Genomic DNA, 18,071 nt, shown 5'->3' on the forward strand with positions numbered 1-18,071 from the left:
AATTCCATTCCACTTTACAGCACTATACTCTGCAACACTACTATTCACCACTATACTCTACTCTGCCCCTCTATTCTATTCTACAATGCTGCACACCACTGCTCTCTATGACCCTCTGCTCTGCAACACTGTACACTACACCACTCCATTCTACTCTGCACCACTCTTCATAACTGTAGTCTACTTCAATGCACTCTAGGCCACTCTACACAACCACCCTTTATGACACTCTACTCTGCAGCACTGCACTTTACTCTGCACTCTACACCAATGCACTGTATGCCTCTACACTCCACGCCACTCCATTCTGCATCACTGCACTCTACTCTATCTTGCACCACATCACCCTGCGAAACAGCACTCTGTGCCACTGCAACCTATGCCGTGCCACTCCTCTGTGCCCCTCTACTCTTCACCACTCTATGCTAGTGCACTCTACACCACTTTACAAAAACCAGTGCACTTTACCCCAATCTACTCTGCACCACTTTGCTCTGCACCACTTCACTCTAGACTACTCTACAACATTACCCTCCTTGATACTCCACTCTGTGCCACTCTGACACTACTCTACTCTGTGACTCTCTACACAACTGCCTTCATGCCACTCCATGGCACTTTACTTCACTCTGTTCTGTGACATACTACTCTACTCTATGCCACTTCAATCTTCGTTGCTCTACTCCACTCTAACACTCCATTATGCAACAATGTACTACACTCTATTCAACTTTCTCTATGCCACTCTAATTTACTCCACTCTTCTTTTTGCCTATCCACTCTGATACTCTACTCTCCTACACTCTACTCACTCCACAACACTCTGGACCACACAAAACGATTCTCTGATAAATCATTCTCCTTTACGCCATTAACTTATAGCTATACTGAACAGTAGCCATGATAGTTTACAACATGTCTAAAACATATTGGCAATGCCAATAGATCTGCTTAGGCGAGACCTATTGGCCAATGCTTGTTCATATAATATGGGACTCTGAGGTGACTTGCAAAATCCTTATCATCTACGCCAAAGGATACAATAGCCCATATAATACATGGTCACACCATCAACTTTCCCACAAACCACTTAAAACCTTAGTGCGTAGCTTTTGCCATTGTAAGCTATTAAAATAGAGCAGAAGAAAGAAAAGCAACATGCCATTTGTTGCTTTAAACAGTTGAATTAATTATGCTCCGTGACCTGACCTGCCTTTCACCTTGGTTGCTGGCTGTGGCAGAAGGCACTGTGATGTCATAACTTGACTGTAATAACCTTACAATAGTCTAGTTCTGACATATTTTCTTTATAACTGATGACTGAATGCGTTACAAGTAACTGATTATATAGAAATTTATGACTGCCATTTATACAGGGACCACAGAATCCGATGTAGTATACAGCTTGTATCTCCAAGAGCTTCTTCAGTGTAAATACTCCCAGTTTTCACTGATGGGAAGCTGAGATGCCCAAGATCACATGTAGAGAGGAAGTGTTTTTAGAGCTGCAGTTTAGTTACTGTACCTGAACGCTTTTGATATCTCCAGTGCAGTTGCAATTTGCATGGGGCGAAGGACAGGATCGTTGCGGACACAATGTGTTTGTTCTTCCAATTTCTTTCCCTCCTGCCTTTATTTGCTTGGTGCATGAAGATGCAAGGTTAATCAACATTTTTTTCCACATCTGGTCTGAATACTTTGTGAATATAAATACAAATAAAACGTACTTTCAAACTGACAACATGCCTTCCTATCTCCCTATTTCATGTCCAAACTATATGAAGGTGTACATGTATTGGAGCCTGCATTTCGCCAACAACGGGCGATTTGTATAGAGTTAATTAAAAAGTCCCCAAGGCTGTCACCCACCGCCCCCCCTCCCCAGACATTTGTTGTCTCCTACAACCATGCTTTCTCAGCTCTATCATTTCTCTAGATCCTCTGATATTGACCACATTTGCCTCACCCATGACTTCCAGACTTCTGACAGCAGATGAGCACTTCAGCACTGACTTAGGTACAGGCTTTGCCTCTTCCTGCCTCCGGTTAACCCCTCTCCAGTGATTACCAACCGAAATTAGTCAGTTTGCATGCACTTACACTTTAGGTTTGCTCTTCGTTTCACCTTCACCTACAGAAGCTTGTACTGCTTCAGTATCGGAATGCAAACACTGAGGCACATTAATGAAATACATGAGGGGGGCCACTAAAATACACTGCGTCGCCACCTCACAGAAAATACGCACCTCTGACAGCAGAATAGCAAAGGAGCAAGGGTCCTAATGCAAGCAAGGTAAATGCCCCCTGGTCCAGGCTAGGTAGTAAGGGAAACATAATAGAGTTGCTGAGTTCCTGGTGCCACTGCCTGTGCTACGCTAATCATAGCTACGCTGCTAGCATCGATCCGATGGCCTCATAAACTGTGCCCTCCCCACCCCCATACTGCAGCAGCCTACTTAACCCCCAGTACAGCCAGTACCTCATCCAGCAGTTACTACATCTAACCCCCATTAACTCTGCCTTAGACCACGTGGTGTGGTGCCCTTTTTTATTTATTTTTTTGTCAGCCTCACTTTTTATGTTGAGCGTAAGCGTACGGCCTCTTGTGTACTTTTAAGTATACTTTTCTGTGAGCTTAAAGCCATTTCATTTGCTCATTTTAGTGTCATTTCAAAATCCTTCCTTGCGAGTGGTCCATCATACCTCTTTGTCCCTCCTTTTTTCTCTTTAGGAGCGGGGACCAACTACTGTATAATTACATTTTGTCCTGTTTATCTCTTCTTTAGGGGACTTTTTCCCCCCCCCCTTGTTTCTTGCTTGTGTTCCGCGAAGCTTCAGTTTTCATTTGCAGAGCATTCTTGCTCTCAGCTTAGCTTCGCTGTAAACAAGGCTGTTATCTTGGTCACATTTGCTGTTCGTCAGCTCTCTGCGCTGATTGTTTCTGTGTGCGGTCCCCGTTGGTGGGAGGGAGGACAGAGGCCTGCTTGTTTATTTAAACACTTATCTTAACTTTGGAGGCTTTACATGAGTATTGGTTATATTATACAAGGAAATATTTTTTTTTTTATAGGCACGGGGAGATAAAGTAATGTTGAGCCAACTCAGTGACGCCAACCTCAGTTCCAAAGTCGGCAGCTCAAGTCCATGCACAACACCTACTCCCTGTTCTACTAGGTCTCTGTGACGCGCATGAGTCATTCCATTTCCTTTAATTGTTGCAGCGCGCCACGCTTTGTTTACATATGGCAGCAGCGCCTTTCTTTCGGTCTGCACAGCTTGTACACCTCCATTTGGCGAACAAGAATTGGTGTAGCAGCCATTACTATGTGAAAGTATCCATATAGTCTCTTTTGTTGCTTATCCTCACTAATATACGTTTTATCTCTGACGCTGTCAGATGACTTTGCCATGGCTGTACCACATGGCATGCTTGTTATTTCACTCCAGTGCTTGCTGAGTGATAAGCTAAAGAGACTATCGCAGCAGGGAGTCCGGCAATAAGCTGAATCACGAAGCAACTGCCGGAGTCTCATGAGAGTGCCGCTCAAGGCTTCTCTTCTGTGACACTTGCCTTTTGACACTGTCACCCCAAATGGCGAACAGAGAGAGTTAGTGTTTTTATCATCCATAAAGGTGCAGCGCTCTTCGCAGGGCATTACCCCTCCATTTAATGAACACAGTTTCATATCCATATTGAGGCCTTTCCTATTCACAATACTTTCCGTGCTATTCTTCAATTTTGTAAATATGTTTTCTTCTTTCTTTGAAGACCCCATTTCAAATGGTTACTTCTGCACTAAAAAAAATACATATATATATATATATATATATATATATATATATATATATATATATATATATTATTTTTTTTTATTTTTATTTTTTCTGTCATCTATAAGCTACGCATTCTTTGCTGCAGGCGCACATTAGCTTTCAGCGCTACTTTATGTCCGTGGGCACGTAATGTGGATGCCGATGTGTTTGCTCCGACTCGAGTCAAGTTATTTAATATTTATTGTTCACATGTTTCTCCCCGTTAACAGTCTGCTTAAACACATCGGTCATAAATGTGGGTTTAGAAGTCCCTGCTTACGAAAGCAAAAAAAGCCAGTCTTGGTTTGCCATTTTCATTATTGGCTTATCGCAATGACACCAATGATTATTTCCAGAAGTTATAGTTAAATCGCGGAATCTGCTGCTATTACATTTTATCATCATATGTTGACTGCATCGTCTTCTACAGTCAGGAATTTATATTTACCAGTATTTTTGTATTGCTTAATTCCGGGAGGAGTAGAGTTTTTTTCTTTCACAGAATGTCAGACTAAAGTACCATAACAAAAGACAACCACTTTTCAGAAACCAGCGTGCTTTCAATTGTAATTTGCATGGCAGATTTGTTAGGTTGCTAAATGGCAACATTTTCATTTTTGTGCTGCCGAAAGAGGAAGAAAGTACGTGGGAGTGCTTTAGTTATGCAGGGCCACTGGAATTATGTGGCAGGAAAGGATCAAATTAGAAGGCAGGATTGACCAATTTATGTATCAAGAAAAGTCCAATTGGGCACTTACAACACCAATAGCTCCAACTCTCGCAAATGAGAGACCTATTTCGTTGCAAATGCTTGTTAGGGTAGGAGATGGCAACATCAGTCGTTTTCCACCAAGCAGTAGACTTCTCACTCCTTGCTTTATCCTTTGGCACATTAGGAGCCATATCATGTAAGCAGTTTTGTGTTGGCAGGTTTTTTTCACTATTCATTTGTAAATAGTAAAAGTGGCATGCTGTAACTGAGTTTTGTCAGCTTTAGTTTCCCACAACTTGATGTTAGCAATATAATGTTTTCCTTGGTGTCCGCGGCAATTTATTTAATATAATTTGGGTCAGGTCTAGCTCCTGCAGTAACCATGGTTTTAGGCCATCCTAACTAGGGAAAGTATTAGAGCAAACTTCATTTAAGTCAGTTACGTTTCAGCTTGTTGCCCTCCTGGGCATAGATAGCCAGCAATGCTGCAGTGGTTACAGTGGCACCTGGACAAAAGGGTCAAAGTATCCGGCCGGACCCTTAATTTTTATGTAATTTAAAAGCCATTTAGTGGTCACAGGCGGAGGTCCGTTTTCTTTGCTCGCATTAAGTCCCATGACGTCCTTACTACTGGCCTGGTTTCTACCTTAAGTTCGAGTCATGTAGCGTCGTGGTATTGTTGGGAGAGGCGTTGGTGCTGGTTGTCCTTGAAACATTCCGTATTTAGTGTATTTACAGACAGAAGCTTGTAATTGCTCTGTTGCTTTCAACGATTCTTCAAAGTTACTCCACCCTGTAGAAATTTCACCCACAACTGTGTTAATCGCCCCTCCCTGACCCTGAATTTTGCTTAACTCCACATTCATACTGCCCAAAGGAGAAGACTTCTGCACTTTCATGTCTTCGCTGCTTTAGTGCTGCTTGGAAACCGCCCTTTTCTGTTGTTTCCCTTTTATCCTCCATAGATTTTATGCTTGTCTAATACTTCGAATGATAGTGAATGCTTGACTTGTGAACTACTCTGTTTGTTGAATGGAAAGTAGAATCTAATTTCCCCTGGAGAATTTCAAAAATATTACTGAGCGTTTTTTGTATGTTACTCTATTATTATTTTTGCTACGCGTTGAGCTGTCACCTCGAAAGGAAACCATGTTAATGGACCCTAAGAAATTACAAATCATTAAATGCAGAGACTCTCGCACCCAGTCACAACCAGATACCAATGTTCACTCTAACACAGCAAAGTGATAAGCTACAAACCTGAACAATATCATTAACACTGAAGTAAGGGAAAACGTGTTATCCAGCTCCAAGCTATCTATCCCCATGTACAGGGAGCTCACCCAGAGTAATATCTTGATTAGGGGTGGGCTCTTTTTACCTCACAACATATATTAAGGAGACCAATGAAATGTATGTTTGTTTCACAATCTCATGTTCGCTTTAATTCTCCTTAATTTACTTAAAGGTTAAATGTGTATTTGCGCTAACATGCCCCATAAGATTATTTTAGGAGTAGATTTCAAATTATTCTTAAGCAACTCCCCAGTCCAATTCCCCCTCTTACCAACGCCTTTTCTCGAGTTGGCAATTATGCTGCATGACCCAATGTATTTTTCTGTGATTTAATGGATGTTTGAAGTCTGCAACATCATAACGAAAGGCAGTGGACAGACTCATCGTCTGTATTGACCCCACTGTTATGTCTGAGGACACGACTTGCCTGGTCAACGACCGCAGGTGTCAACTTCGATCCTTGCTTGACAACAGCCCAGGAGAAGTAATACTGACCTGGAGTGCTCAGACATTGCAGGCATCCTGGAGGTTCAAGCTTTATTTTCTGTCTGAGTCAGTATTCCGCCCTCACCCATTGGAGTTCACAAGTGGTATGCTTCACCATCGGGCCGGCACATAGCCACTCCATGTGGATAAGTGTGGGGTCAACCTCCTCACCACGGGAGCACTTCTAAACTGAATTATTACTGGATACTTTGAGATGTGTGTTAGAATTACCTCCAGTATCCCAAACCTGATTCTTTTTTTTTTTTTCTTCTTTTTTTTTAATGTACCTAGGAATCTGGGCAAGTTCAATAGAACTAAGAGATGTACTTGTTGGTGATATTGCGCACTGACATCACCTGTTGGGTGGCTGAGTGCCAGCCTGATGATGAAGCATGCTACTGGTGAACTCTGGGTGAGAGTTTCTTAAAATCCCTTCAGGGATACTAGGTCCAATTGGGTTTTTCTGGGGCAAGCCACTGCCCTCAAATTTTGTAGTAGAATAGCCCACTCCCTTTTGATTCTTCTCTGTTCACGATTGGAATTTGACTAAAGATATCCTTCTTACTTGTACCTCCCTTTTTTAAATTCTTTATAGACTAGTATTTGGCACCACCTTATATTTTTCAAATAATCCCAGAAATGATAGATACCTTCTTTCTGCTCGGTTGTGGAATGGAGGAAGGTAGGGGAATGAGCTGGCCTCAACTGTATACTATCTCTGACTGATAACAGGCAGGTTCCACCAAGTCCTTAGGTTGCTAGACCAGGTTCAAGACCGCATAGGAAGAAATGGGGAACATGTGGACTGCGACAGATGCAAATGGCTGAAAGTAGGCACCAGTATAGTCCCTTAGCCTACCAGACACCTCGGGTGATTCAGGTTAGTCTTTGAAACTATGTAGTTGTAAGTGAGTTTATAGTGTAGAAATAATAGCATGCATCGATTACAATAATACAGTCCAAATAAAACTGATAAAATATTATTTTGATAAAATCGTTATCAGGAGGATAACTCATAAAATCCTCATCCATTCACATTGTAGTTAATCTGTTTGTGGACAATGGGAAGCACAATCTAGAAATGCTGTCAATTTCCCAATGAATTGGTATTCTTGTAAAGAAAGGCAGTGTAGAATTGCTTCTTGAATGGTGCTTCCCTCAAATATTTATTTCTTACGTCCATCTGTAGAGGGCATAGGCACATGAGCATTGTGTTTCCTTTGAACCTTCAACATGGAATATCGGAATGTACATGAAATGGAATCTTAAAAACTTGATTTTACAGGCAGTTCCGAGCACAGAGGATAAATATTGCTGAATAGTAGTGGTGTATTCGCAGATTGTATAATCTGCTTGTTTATAGGACTGTAAGATGATCAGACCACTTAGCCTGATCTTACTGGTCAAGATCTTTTGTATCTGAGCCTGCGCTCCAAGCAAGTGATGTTTGCGAGAACAATAACATACAGGAGATTGTTGGCTGTAATAGTCTTGTCTATAGCCAGAAGGCTGAGGTCTGCATTTGATCCTTCTGTTCCTCTTAGTGCTTCAGCGATTAAGTGCTTCAACGAATCTCTTTGGCCGAAATACAGTGGCTGAAGTAATTGAACTTGACCCTAATGTTAATTATAGTAAGGATAGTTTGAGTCGTAATTTGGTTGCTGGGGTAGAGGAACGTAGGTTCAATAAAGATCTTATCTCCTTTATATACATTCAGTTAATGTAATTAATTGTTTTGTCTTTGTAGATAATATAAGCATATAGAATGAATGGTTTAGTGTTTATCGGATTACTTTAAGAGACTGACTGTTGGCCCGACCTCGCTAGGTATAAGAGATTCTCTTTATTGATTCTGTGGTACTGTTGAGCTCTTCTTTTTTTCTTTCTTTCTTTTTTTTTCTTCGTAATATGATCCGACCAAGACAGTTTGTTTCTACTGTTAAACTTAAGTACTCATGTGGTTGTCATCAGGTCTCTACCTCAGTCGCCACCGGGGCCTGTTGAAGGATATAATTATAGGTTTCTCAGAGTTAATTTTTCCACTTTCCTTTTTGATTAAAATCCTGTAAGCTAGATAACTGGCGTTGCAGGCCCAATGGTTTTAGCAAGAGAATATTATTATTGCTGGTATAAGTAGGTTGTGACGTCCACATAGAAAAAAAAACATCATATTGTGCAGGTTCTTGCATTGTTTTAACTGAATAGGGTTCGGCCTGCACATACATGGTCTCTTGGTGGCAAACACAACACTTTTTTTTTTTTTTTATTTTTTTATTTTTTTATAGGGAACTGCACAAACTCTACAGGCAATGGTTGGATAGATCTTTCTCTCTTTAAGGGTACAGGTAAAAAGGCCTGTCCCTCGAAACTTTAATGTGCTGCGACCAACCATTAGCTGTAATTTTGTATATTATACCAATGGATTTGTCCAAAATTTCACACATCCAGGAAAATAACACCTTTATTTCCACATAATATGCTGCTTCTCAAACTGAAAAGTTATAGGCCCATGAGAGACCACGGTAAGGGTTTGTGCTTCCCGGAGGTGGCAGAACAATAAAGGGTAGCAGTGGACACCAAAGCTGAGGCCTTTTGTACGCTCTGTGGATGAGCAACTACCTGCTAAACCCGTCCTCAGATGGGTACCTACATGCTATAATGTAAATCTTACATTTCACTGTCGGGTGCATTAATACTTAAGGCATTAACAAAGCCAACAAATAGTATATTCAGAAGGCACTCAACTAAAAAATAAATAGAATTGAAAGCAAGATGGAGCTGTACATTGACCACTCTACTAAAGTTGCTCTCATTTAGGATGAAAAGTGAAAGCACAGAAAATATGGTGAGTGAATTTAAAAGTACCTTTTCCAATGCTAAGATATAGTCCTGGGTAACATAACTCTGTCTGGTAAACTGACTGACCAGAGTCCTTGCTTCTTTCAGTCTCCTTTAGAATTGCTTAAACAAGGGAGTTGAGAACGCATTTTCCAGTGAGCCCACTGAACCTTATGCAATATTTTTTCTGTTCATTCTGAAATAAGCAGGCTATGTTATCCTGACTAATACTAAGCCTGAAGGAAACTGTCCCATCTTTTCTAGCAGTGCCTGTCCTCGCGTGGCAGGCTTAAATGATAGTAGTTGTTAATGGCAAGCTGATGTTTTGGAACACAATTAATTTATATACCTAAAGGCAATATTTTTGCATTTTCAAACACTTGTAATGAAAATGTGGTATTTGAAACATAAACAGTGTATATGATAAAATGCCAACCTAGTATTTTGGACAGAATCTGTGTTTGATCAGAACATTTCAAGGTATTGTTTGGGGACAAAAACAGAGATTCTCAATATGCATTTAAAACTGAATTTTGCATAATAATTCTTGCTGAGTTAGAAGCTTGTATTGCTGATGTAACAACATTAATAGAGTATGACAAAAAGAGCAGATGATGGACGGAATGTTGAAAAATGTTAAACATTCACCCCACCAGCCAGATATCTGGGCCTAAATCCATCATTTTGTTTGCCCACCATCCCACCCTAGTTTGGACCGAGACATTGCAAATCAATCTTGATCCTACTCCCTAAGGGAACAGTCCAGCCCAAACTACTAGGCCAGGTCCTCCCTGGACATGAAACAAGCATCCTGGGACCGGGGTTAGGGTATCACCCTCATCAGCGGGGCTAACCTGAGTCCAGTGGCAGTAAGTTTGGGACCCACTTCTGGGCATAGTTGGTGCACTAAGGGCCATGTATTCCTCATTCCTCACTTCGGTGGCTTTCCTTGAGACTTATAATCAGTCCCCTTACCTTCCCAAACTGCCACCCTATCATTTAGGTTATCACTTTATGGTAAGGGCTGCAAAAAAAAAACACATGCACTGTCGCCGCCTCCCTCTCACAATCTCTCAGTCTGTGTGTGAAGGGAAAAAAGTATCGACTGAAAGCAACAAAAAAAAAAAAGTTGAGCAAGTCGTTACTGTATCAACAAGCTTGCATTAAGCAGTTGTTCTGTAACTATCAAGCTTCAAACTAATTGTGTGTTCTGCCACGCTCCCCCTTACTCTCAACAACTGAGAATACCCAAAACCCGCAGTCCAACCATCTAGGTTCCCATACCTGACAAAATATGACTTTTTTTCAGTATGTTTGGATCTTCACTTCACTGATACAGAGAAATACAGGAATTGGTGTCATTAAGGGCAGTTTTCTTTATTGGGGGCTCCGAATATGTGTCTGTTTCGCATAAGGGTTGAATTAACTTGAGTTATGGCTTCTTTACCCATATTGGCCTCAGAAATAGTGTCACCTATTACAAACTTACAAACATTTGTCATCTCATACTTCGATTAGTATTAAGTTAATAGTGGAAAAATACTCACCAAGTAGAAGGAAATGAAATAAATCTGGACGGCGCAATGATTGGTAAAGTACTTGTGAAGGAAGAATCAAATTAAAACCTTTATGGAGAAAAGAATGTGGTTCCTTCAGCACAATGTTTAATTGCTTTGTGAATGTGGCCTTATACATATGTTTATGTAGTTGGTTCCTTGTTTGTTATTAGAAGAGGGATACATTCAGGGTCATTGGCATATTAACACACTAACAACACAAGCACTGGCAGGGCAAAACAAATAGTCCTGTTTTTTATGTGGTTAAATCATGTAAACACAGGCTTGCATAAACACTATGGAAATAGTAAGGATTGCTTTAGGTAAATATTGTATGTAAGAAATTGAATAAATAAGTAGTCCCTCAGGCAAGCACTCTAACCGTCAAATGAATCACTAAACAACCAATAGCATGAGATACGAGGGTAGAACTGGTAACCAGAGTTTAGGCAGCTGCTCTGTCAAGCCAACCCTAAAAAGCTTTAAAAAAAAAAAAAGTTACAGGTCAACTTAATTTGTTTTAGGAAATTTGGTACACTTATTTCTGAGGAGGCCAGTTGTACCCCTAATCTTCAAAATCTACCTTCTGCTGCCTGTTTTAGGGGTCGTAAGTGATTTTGGTTCCGATGCCCCTTTTGTTTTATCATGTTGATTCACTGTGTTTTTCACCAATAATGATATTTCCCCTCTCCACCCGGCTGACTTACCCAAACTGATGAAAGGCATTCCCTGGCTAAATAACCCAAAATGAAGAAAGTCTTTCTCTGTGAAAAACGTTGCTTTTGCCTAATTTATTTTCGTCCCGTAGATTTTTTTTCTCTATGTATTTCAGATGACTATCTCTAGGGCCCCCTCCAAGGTCCCTTTATTTTATTTGTTGTATCCTTAATTTATCTTTCAGTTCCCCCCCCGCCCCCCTCCTTTACCCTCTCCTCTCGTGTTTGCCCTCTCTTAAGCTCTCTTTGATAGTTTAGCAAAGACTAGTAATAAAAATGTAGCATTTGGGAACCTAAAGAGCATATAAGTTGATAAAATCTCGAGCTTGTATTGTGAAAATCATCAGTGTCAGAAAATCACAAGCCCATGTTTGAGGACGAAACATACATTTCCAGGCCATGACTCTTTGCATCCTTAAATTTTGCACCTTTGGTCCCAATTCTGTCCTGGCCTCTTCTACGATTCTTTTTCCTAGATCATAACAGCCAGGATATATACAACTATAAGCCTACTTTCACTGTATAGTTAAGGTTACATAGCAAACGATTAGTTTCAGTGGAGCATAACAACCCCTTAATAATCTACATCTTGCTCATAACTTCAAGGAGTGATTCTGGGTTACAGGCTATCTTCTCCCCTACCGTCCCACACCCAAGTCGCCATCCTGCCTGGTCTGTCCTTTGATGAATCTACTTCAATCTCTCGTAGGGTACTTGAATTTTAAAATTTGTCTTTTTTTGTTGTTGGTTTTTTTTTGTTGTTGTTATGCGTTGTACCTTCTATTTTATAGTTTCAAACCACACTGGTCGCATAAAAATACTGCTATAATGTATCTTTTCATTACATTTAGCAGTGTTTTGTTTTATTTTAAAATAAGTATTTACTCCTGTTCTTTACGTTTTACGAATTGTAATTTATTATTAAAAATATATTGTGAATCTCCTCACACATTCATTTTATGAGAATGTTTGGATTTTCATGGAAACCAAATCTTCATGTTTTTGGGGTTCGGTCAAAACGGAAATTTGCCAACCTGGTATTGTTGGGATTCTGTTCTCCATTCTTGATTTGCTTGGAATCTTGCTATATCCATATTAGGGCACCAAGCAAAACATTCTACGTTATATGTGACAACCAAAGTTGTTGTGTTTGAGCAGCAAAAAGAAATCTGTGAGTAGTCTTAAATACAATGCAATCTAACACTCACATAGACAAACATACCACACAGAGGGTATTTCTAAAAAATATGTTTTGTGAGCTCACTGATTGCTCTCATTACATTAGCAAAGAAAATACCCAGTGTTTACCCACTGACTTTATGCTCACTTTTGTATTAGCAAATAATGGAACAACTTCTAGTAGGTAAGATTTTTTTTAAAAAACATAAAAACTTGCAGGATAGTTCCTTAAGTTCATGACTAGCACAGTTGGTCCCGGGTTTGTGCACACTGCAAATGGAGATTTGGATGATCAGGTACAGACATATACATGTCAGAGCTTTTGTCATGTAGCTATGGGTACAATCCCTCAAGATTTTTAGTCTAACCTAAGTTCTGATTGAGAACTCCACTCTAATCTACTGAATTACTGAAACGACCTAACCTGATGCATATTGAAATTGGTAAGTGCCTATCGGCCACAGTGGTCAGACACGTTTTTTCCCCATTCAGGAGCAGCAGGTCATAAACTCTAATTGGACATCTTTTCTCATATATGACCATCAACACAAGTAGAATCTAGAGATAGCAATCATATTGTGGGCTTACAGTTGATGACATCATGAGTCCAATCGATGTTCAAATAAAGTTTTGTTTTGCTTTTTTCTTAGCTCGAGCACAGATGGTGGATTAATGCTTAGTATATGAATCTAGAATAGTCTTGCGCCACAAAACAATGTCTAGAGGTAACTTCTACATTTGAGTGACCCTATTGTGCAGACTACCAGTGCAATCTATAGTTTTATAAGAAAAAAAAATGTTAACAAAAAAGTTAACTGGTTTCTTTGTATTTTACAGAAAATGGGAGGCAAACTAAGTAAGAAGAAAAAGGGGTGCTATGGAGATCATACAGACGAAGCAGCTGACGAACCTTCTGAAGCTCCAGTTGAACAAAAAGATAATGAAACTGATGCAAATGAAGGGCTGAATAGTGAGAACACATTGAAAGGGGAGCAGCCAGACACCAATGGATTACAGAGTGAAGAAACATCTAAAAATGAGTTGCAAGTAGGGGAAATAGTTAACCATGTAAAAGAAGCAGCAGAAGCCAGCAAGGATCAAACAAAAGACAGTCAACTATCCCCAAACAGTGAAGATCTCAAACTAGCACAAACCAAGGGTGCAGTTAGTGAAAATGAAAAAGTAAATGGTGAGGGAACACATTCTGAGCCTGAGGTTGGCTCCTCTGTCTCAGCAGAATCTAAACCCGAAAAAACACAACCTGCCATTGTAGAAAAAAACGATCCAGAGATCTGTTCAAATAATACATCCGAAAATAAGGCCAAAGAGGCCTCTGCCACTATTCAAAGTACAAGTACAAATGGTGCTAATGAAAACCATACCAAATGTGCAACAGACAGTGACAAAAATGTAAGTAATGCAGATGAGTCTGTGAGTTCCATTTCCACGGAAAATACCTGCAATGCACTCTCTGTAAAAGAAAAAGATTCTATTTGCTTAAACGTTGTGAATCCCTCAGTGAATAGTGCATGTTCTAACCCCCCTGCAGATGTTGCTTCCCGAGATTCCACTCCTAGTGCATTGCAAGAATCGCCAAACAAGAAAAATACTTCTGAAAGTGATAAAATTGATGGTGGACTGTTGAAAAGCAGTGATGAGGAGCATCCGATCATCTGTGAGGATACATCCTTCAAACAGAGCTTGAATGATAGCAACACAATTGACGATCATGAACAGGTGACTACAGTTGTGAGCAAATCTGATATTTTGTTAAAGTCAACTGAGTCACACAAGGATGAAAGCTACAACTGTGAGTTGCTGAACACAGCACAGGAAACTAAATCTGAATGTTTGAACACAGACCATGAATTTGATGTGAAACAGGGCGCTTGTACTGCCCCAGGCGAAGATATCAGTGTAACAGCTGGAGATGATGAGTGCTTAGCTCAAAAATATGAGGAAGCCCCAAAAGATCAAACATCCAGCTTGTCTGAAACTAAGCCAGACTTTGATTCTGTCCCAAATCAGGAGGACTCCATTAACTTAGAGAGCAGCTTAGCTCCATCAAAAGTAGAAACCAATACCGAGACTAAAATTGTAGATGAAGCTACAGTAATAACTGTAACTGAATCAGAAAGTACAACGGCCTTGACTGAGGTGATCTCTACAGCTGTGCAGAAGGTTTCTTTGGACCCACTAGAAGTGGAACCAACACCTGAGGTGGTGCAGTCCTCTGTGACACTTGTGCAATCAACTAGTGATGTAGGACACCTGGTCACCCAAATGGAGGTGGAATCAGCAACTGAGTCAGAGACCTGTGTGACTTCAGTGGCGGAGGAATCTACAACTGAACCAGAGGCATCCGGGGCCACAGTGGAGGAAATCTCGTTGGTGGAGTCACCATCTACGAAAGCACCAGCAGTAAATATTTCCTCATCTGTGTTGGAGCCTTGCAAGATCCCAGAAAAAGCAACATCTGAAGTGGACTTGGAAGGCACTGTAGCAACTTTGGCTTCCTCCTCAGAAAGTAGGGTGGCCCCAATGGAGGAGGCATACCCAGGCAAAATAAAAGTGGATGAAGTGCTGACAGAGGTGGTTTCCCCTGGTGAAATAGAGAAAGATGAAATCGAGGTATCCTCGCCTACGCTGGTGGATTGTATAGTTCAGAAAGGAGTAGTGGGTCTAGGTGAACCAGCAGAGGTCCCAGTGCAGAGAGAGGCAGCATCACCAGAAGAAGAGGGCCAGGGTACAGAACCGGAACAAGCAGCATCCCCTTGCAAAGCGGAAGAAAATGTGACTGAAATGCACAAAATCTCGAAGGATGAAATGGAGGATAGTGTTGTAAATGGAGAGGGGACCTTTGCACCAGACATTGAGGCCCCTGTGACATCAGAACATAGATCCTCTATGATCCGTGCATCAGCAGTTGAGCCGGACTATCCAGCAGAACCAGAGATTCCTGTAATGCCTGTTGAGCATGAAGAATGTGTGACTACTGCGGACACTCCCGACATCGCTAAGGTAGAGGCAGATGCAACTCCAGTGAACACAGCTTCATCTAACTCGGATGCATGCAAAGGCTTATCAGAGGTGGTAACCATGAAGGACACTTGCAATGCACAAGAACACCAAGAAGAAGGGCAAGAGTCGACAGGAGAAAAATACCCAGAAGAGCCCAATTCTGAAAAGTGTCCTGAAATTCTTCAGGGAACCGAAATTAATGTGGTGAATAAAAAAGAAAATGAGGTACAAAATGCAGCTGATTTGAAAATTGAAGGTTCTTCAGAATATGTGATCCAAAGCGAAGTGCCACAAAATTCTGAAGTGGTACTTAATGGCGATTCTTAAAATAAGTGGGACCCTGATAAAACACCATTGCACCTTCTGAGGCACCCCATGAAAAAAATGTCAAAAGTCGCACTGACAGCTTCAAAACTTGTTGCTGATGGTGCACTGAAATTAATGATAAATTAAGAGCAGAAAACACCAATAAAGACAATGAAGCTGGAATTACAAAGTAACAAATGGTATGGGCACACGAGCAAACAGAACAGTTGGTGACAGGACTAAAGTGAAATTGGCGATCCACCTTCTAAAATAAAAGAAATTGTATGACTACTTTCAACATCTTAAAAAAAATAATCATTTCAAAAGATCACTTTGCACTGGCTGAAAGCAAAACCTGTAAGAATGATCCGTACACGCATCTTATTTCTGAAACAACAGTCCAGCCATTTCACAATTTCCTTTTTCTTTGTTTTTTTTTTTTTTACCAAATCTTTGTTCGTTTTGTGAGATTGAGACAACCAAAACAGTGGGACCATTCATAAGAAGAGTAGATTTTCATACATCACATTATTACAGGTTTCAACTATCCACACATTTAGAACGACCGCCAATTGATTATGAAAATGACATGCTTGCAGAAATAAACATTGATTCAGCTTTATTATGCACTTTATCTGGTTTTTTTTTTTTCATTAATCATAAATACCTTATAAATGGACTAGAATGCTACTTGAGGGTATTGGTTCTTATGTACGTAGATAGAAGCCTATTGGAGTGATTGAATATACATGAAAGTGACGGAGGAAGTCAGTAAGACGACTGGAACTTGGGGGTAGGCTCTTGATAGACCCTTGCAAGTTTGGACTGGCTACTGGGGTTGGGCAGAGGAAGACTGCACTGCTATGAGTGACTTGGTGTAGGATTATAGTCACTTAAAGGGAATTAGCTACTAGAAGGTTTTGCGTTTAGATCGCTGATTGGGTAGGATTTGAGGATAGCTGTATTGAATCAGTAGGGTGTGTGTAGACATGCCCAATTACCTGTATGCCTGCTGTAAACCTGGTCTTAGGGGTGATACCTTTCTTTTTTCCTCCTGTTTATTAATCACCATCATCATTCTTAAAATATCATTTCACAGGCCGCTAATCTCTTCTAAATCTCCATCTTTATTAACACATTTGCACAACCATGAGCCTTATAGATACCTGTAGCAATGCCCCGTTCAGTATCCCTTTGATACTGTATTCCCTTGTTCTCTCTCTCTGGTGATTTATTTCATTGCTCTAAATCCTCGACTTTGGTTGTGCCTAATCCATGGTGTGCAGCGGAGGAGCACTGCTGCAGAAAGTACTAGTGCCAATATCAAGAGATCCTAATAGACTCAGGCTTTGGGCTGGTGAGACGCACTAGCTAAGACAGCAATGCTAATGAAGTAGAGAAGGCTTCAGGAGGTGCCGGCCCTTGGGAGTGGGGCATTCAGTAAGAGCGATGCCCAGAGAAATATTTCTACTATGAGTAGTCCATGGAGAGACAGGAGCACTTGAAGGCTTGCACTGCAGCGATTGCACTTGCGGAATGGATGATTACAGGGCACAGCTAGGGAGAGAAAAATAAAGCAATGATCAGTGCAAGAAGAATTGATGGTACGTCTTGCTATTCCTAGTGTCAATACTCAATTTAGACAGATGTTTGTTTTTAGAATGTTTAGTCATTCAGGAGTAGTGTGATGTGAGTATTCTTACCTCTTGTTTTGGCCGAGTTTTCTTTATCTTAGAATGACTCCAGGATTACTGCGGATTTTGAATGCTACAGGTTGAACTACAAGTCTTTGCAAAAGAATGAAAAATATGAAATGCAGTGTGTGCTTAGGCTAAGTGAGGAGTGCCCTCCTTAGCAGTGGCACTGCAGATGAGAATGTCTGTCCTCCCAGCGTTGGCTGCAATGTGCAAGGCTTGGCGAGGTGCAAGGGTACCTGAAGGACCCTGTGCTGTAGACTTTCCGCTGACCCATTTTTCGAGATTACAGGACAGGTGGAGCACCCACTGTCCCGAACAGAACTCTCTGCTCTTCATTCTGGAGTACTGGGGTGCAGATTTTTGCTAAAAGGACTTCCTCCATAAATGATGAGGATAAACATTCAAGTACTAACTGGACTCTCAAATATTCCTTACGATTTTCAGGGAATTG

The 18,071-nt window shown here is 40.8% G+C and overlaps 1 protein-coding gene across 2 annotated transcripts in view; it reads left to right on the top strand.

The window, feature by feature from the left end:
- LOC138267921 (uncharacterized) overlaps positions 1 to 16,545 on the top strand; it is a 54,945-nt gene extending 38,400 nt beyond the window's left edge. For both annotated transcript variants that reach the window (XM_069217191.1, XM_069217190.1), the window contains exon 2: positions 13,434 to 16,545. In XM_069217191.1, the coding sequence (XP_069073292.1) occupies positions 13,437 to 15,944 (2,508 nt within the window). In that variant the 5' untranslated portion in view covers positions 13,434 to 13,436 and the 3' untranslated portion in view covers positions 15,945 to 16,545. The remainder of the gene's footprint in view (positions 1 to 13,433) is intronic.
- Positions 16,546 to 18,071: the final 1,526 nt, after the last annotated feature.

This window comes from Pleurodeles waltl, chromosome 12 (assembly GCF_031143425.1).
Source record: "Pleurodeles waltl isolate 20211129_DDA chromosome 12, aPleWal1.hap1.20221129, whole genome shotgun sequence".
NCBI lineage: Eukaryota > Metazoa > Chordata > Amphibia > Caudata > Salamandridae > Pleurodeles > Pleurodeles waltl.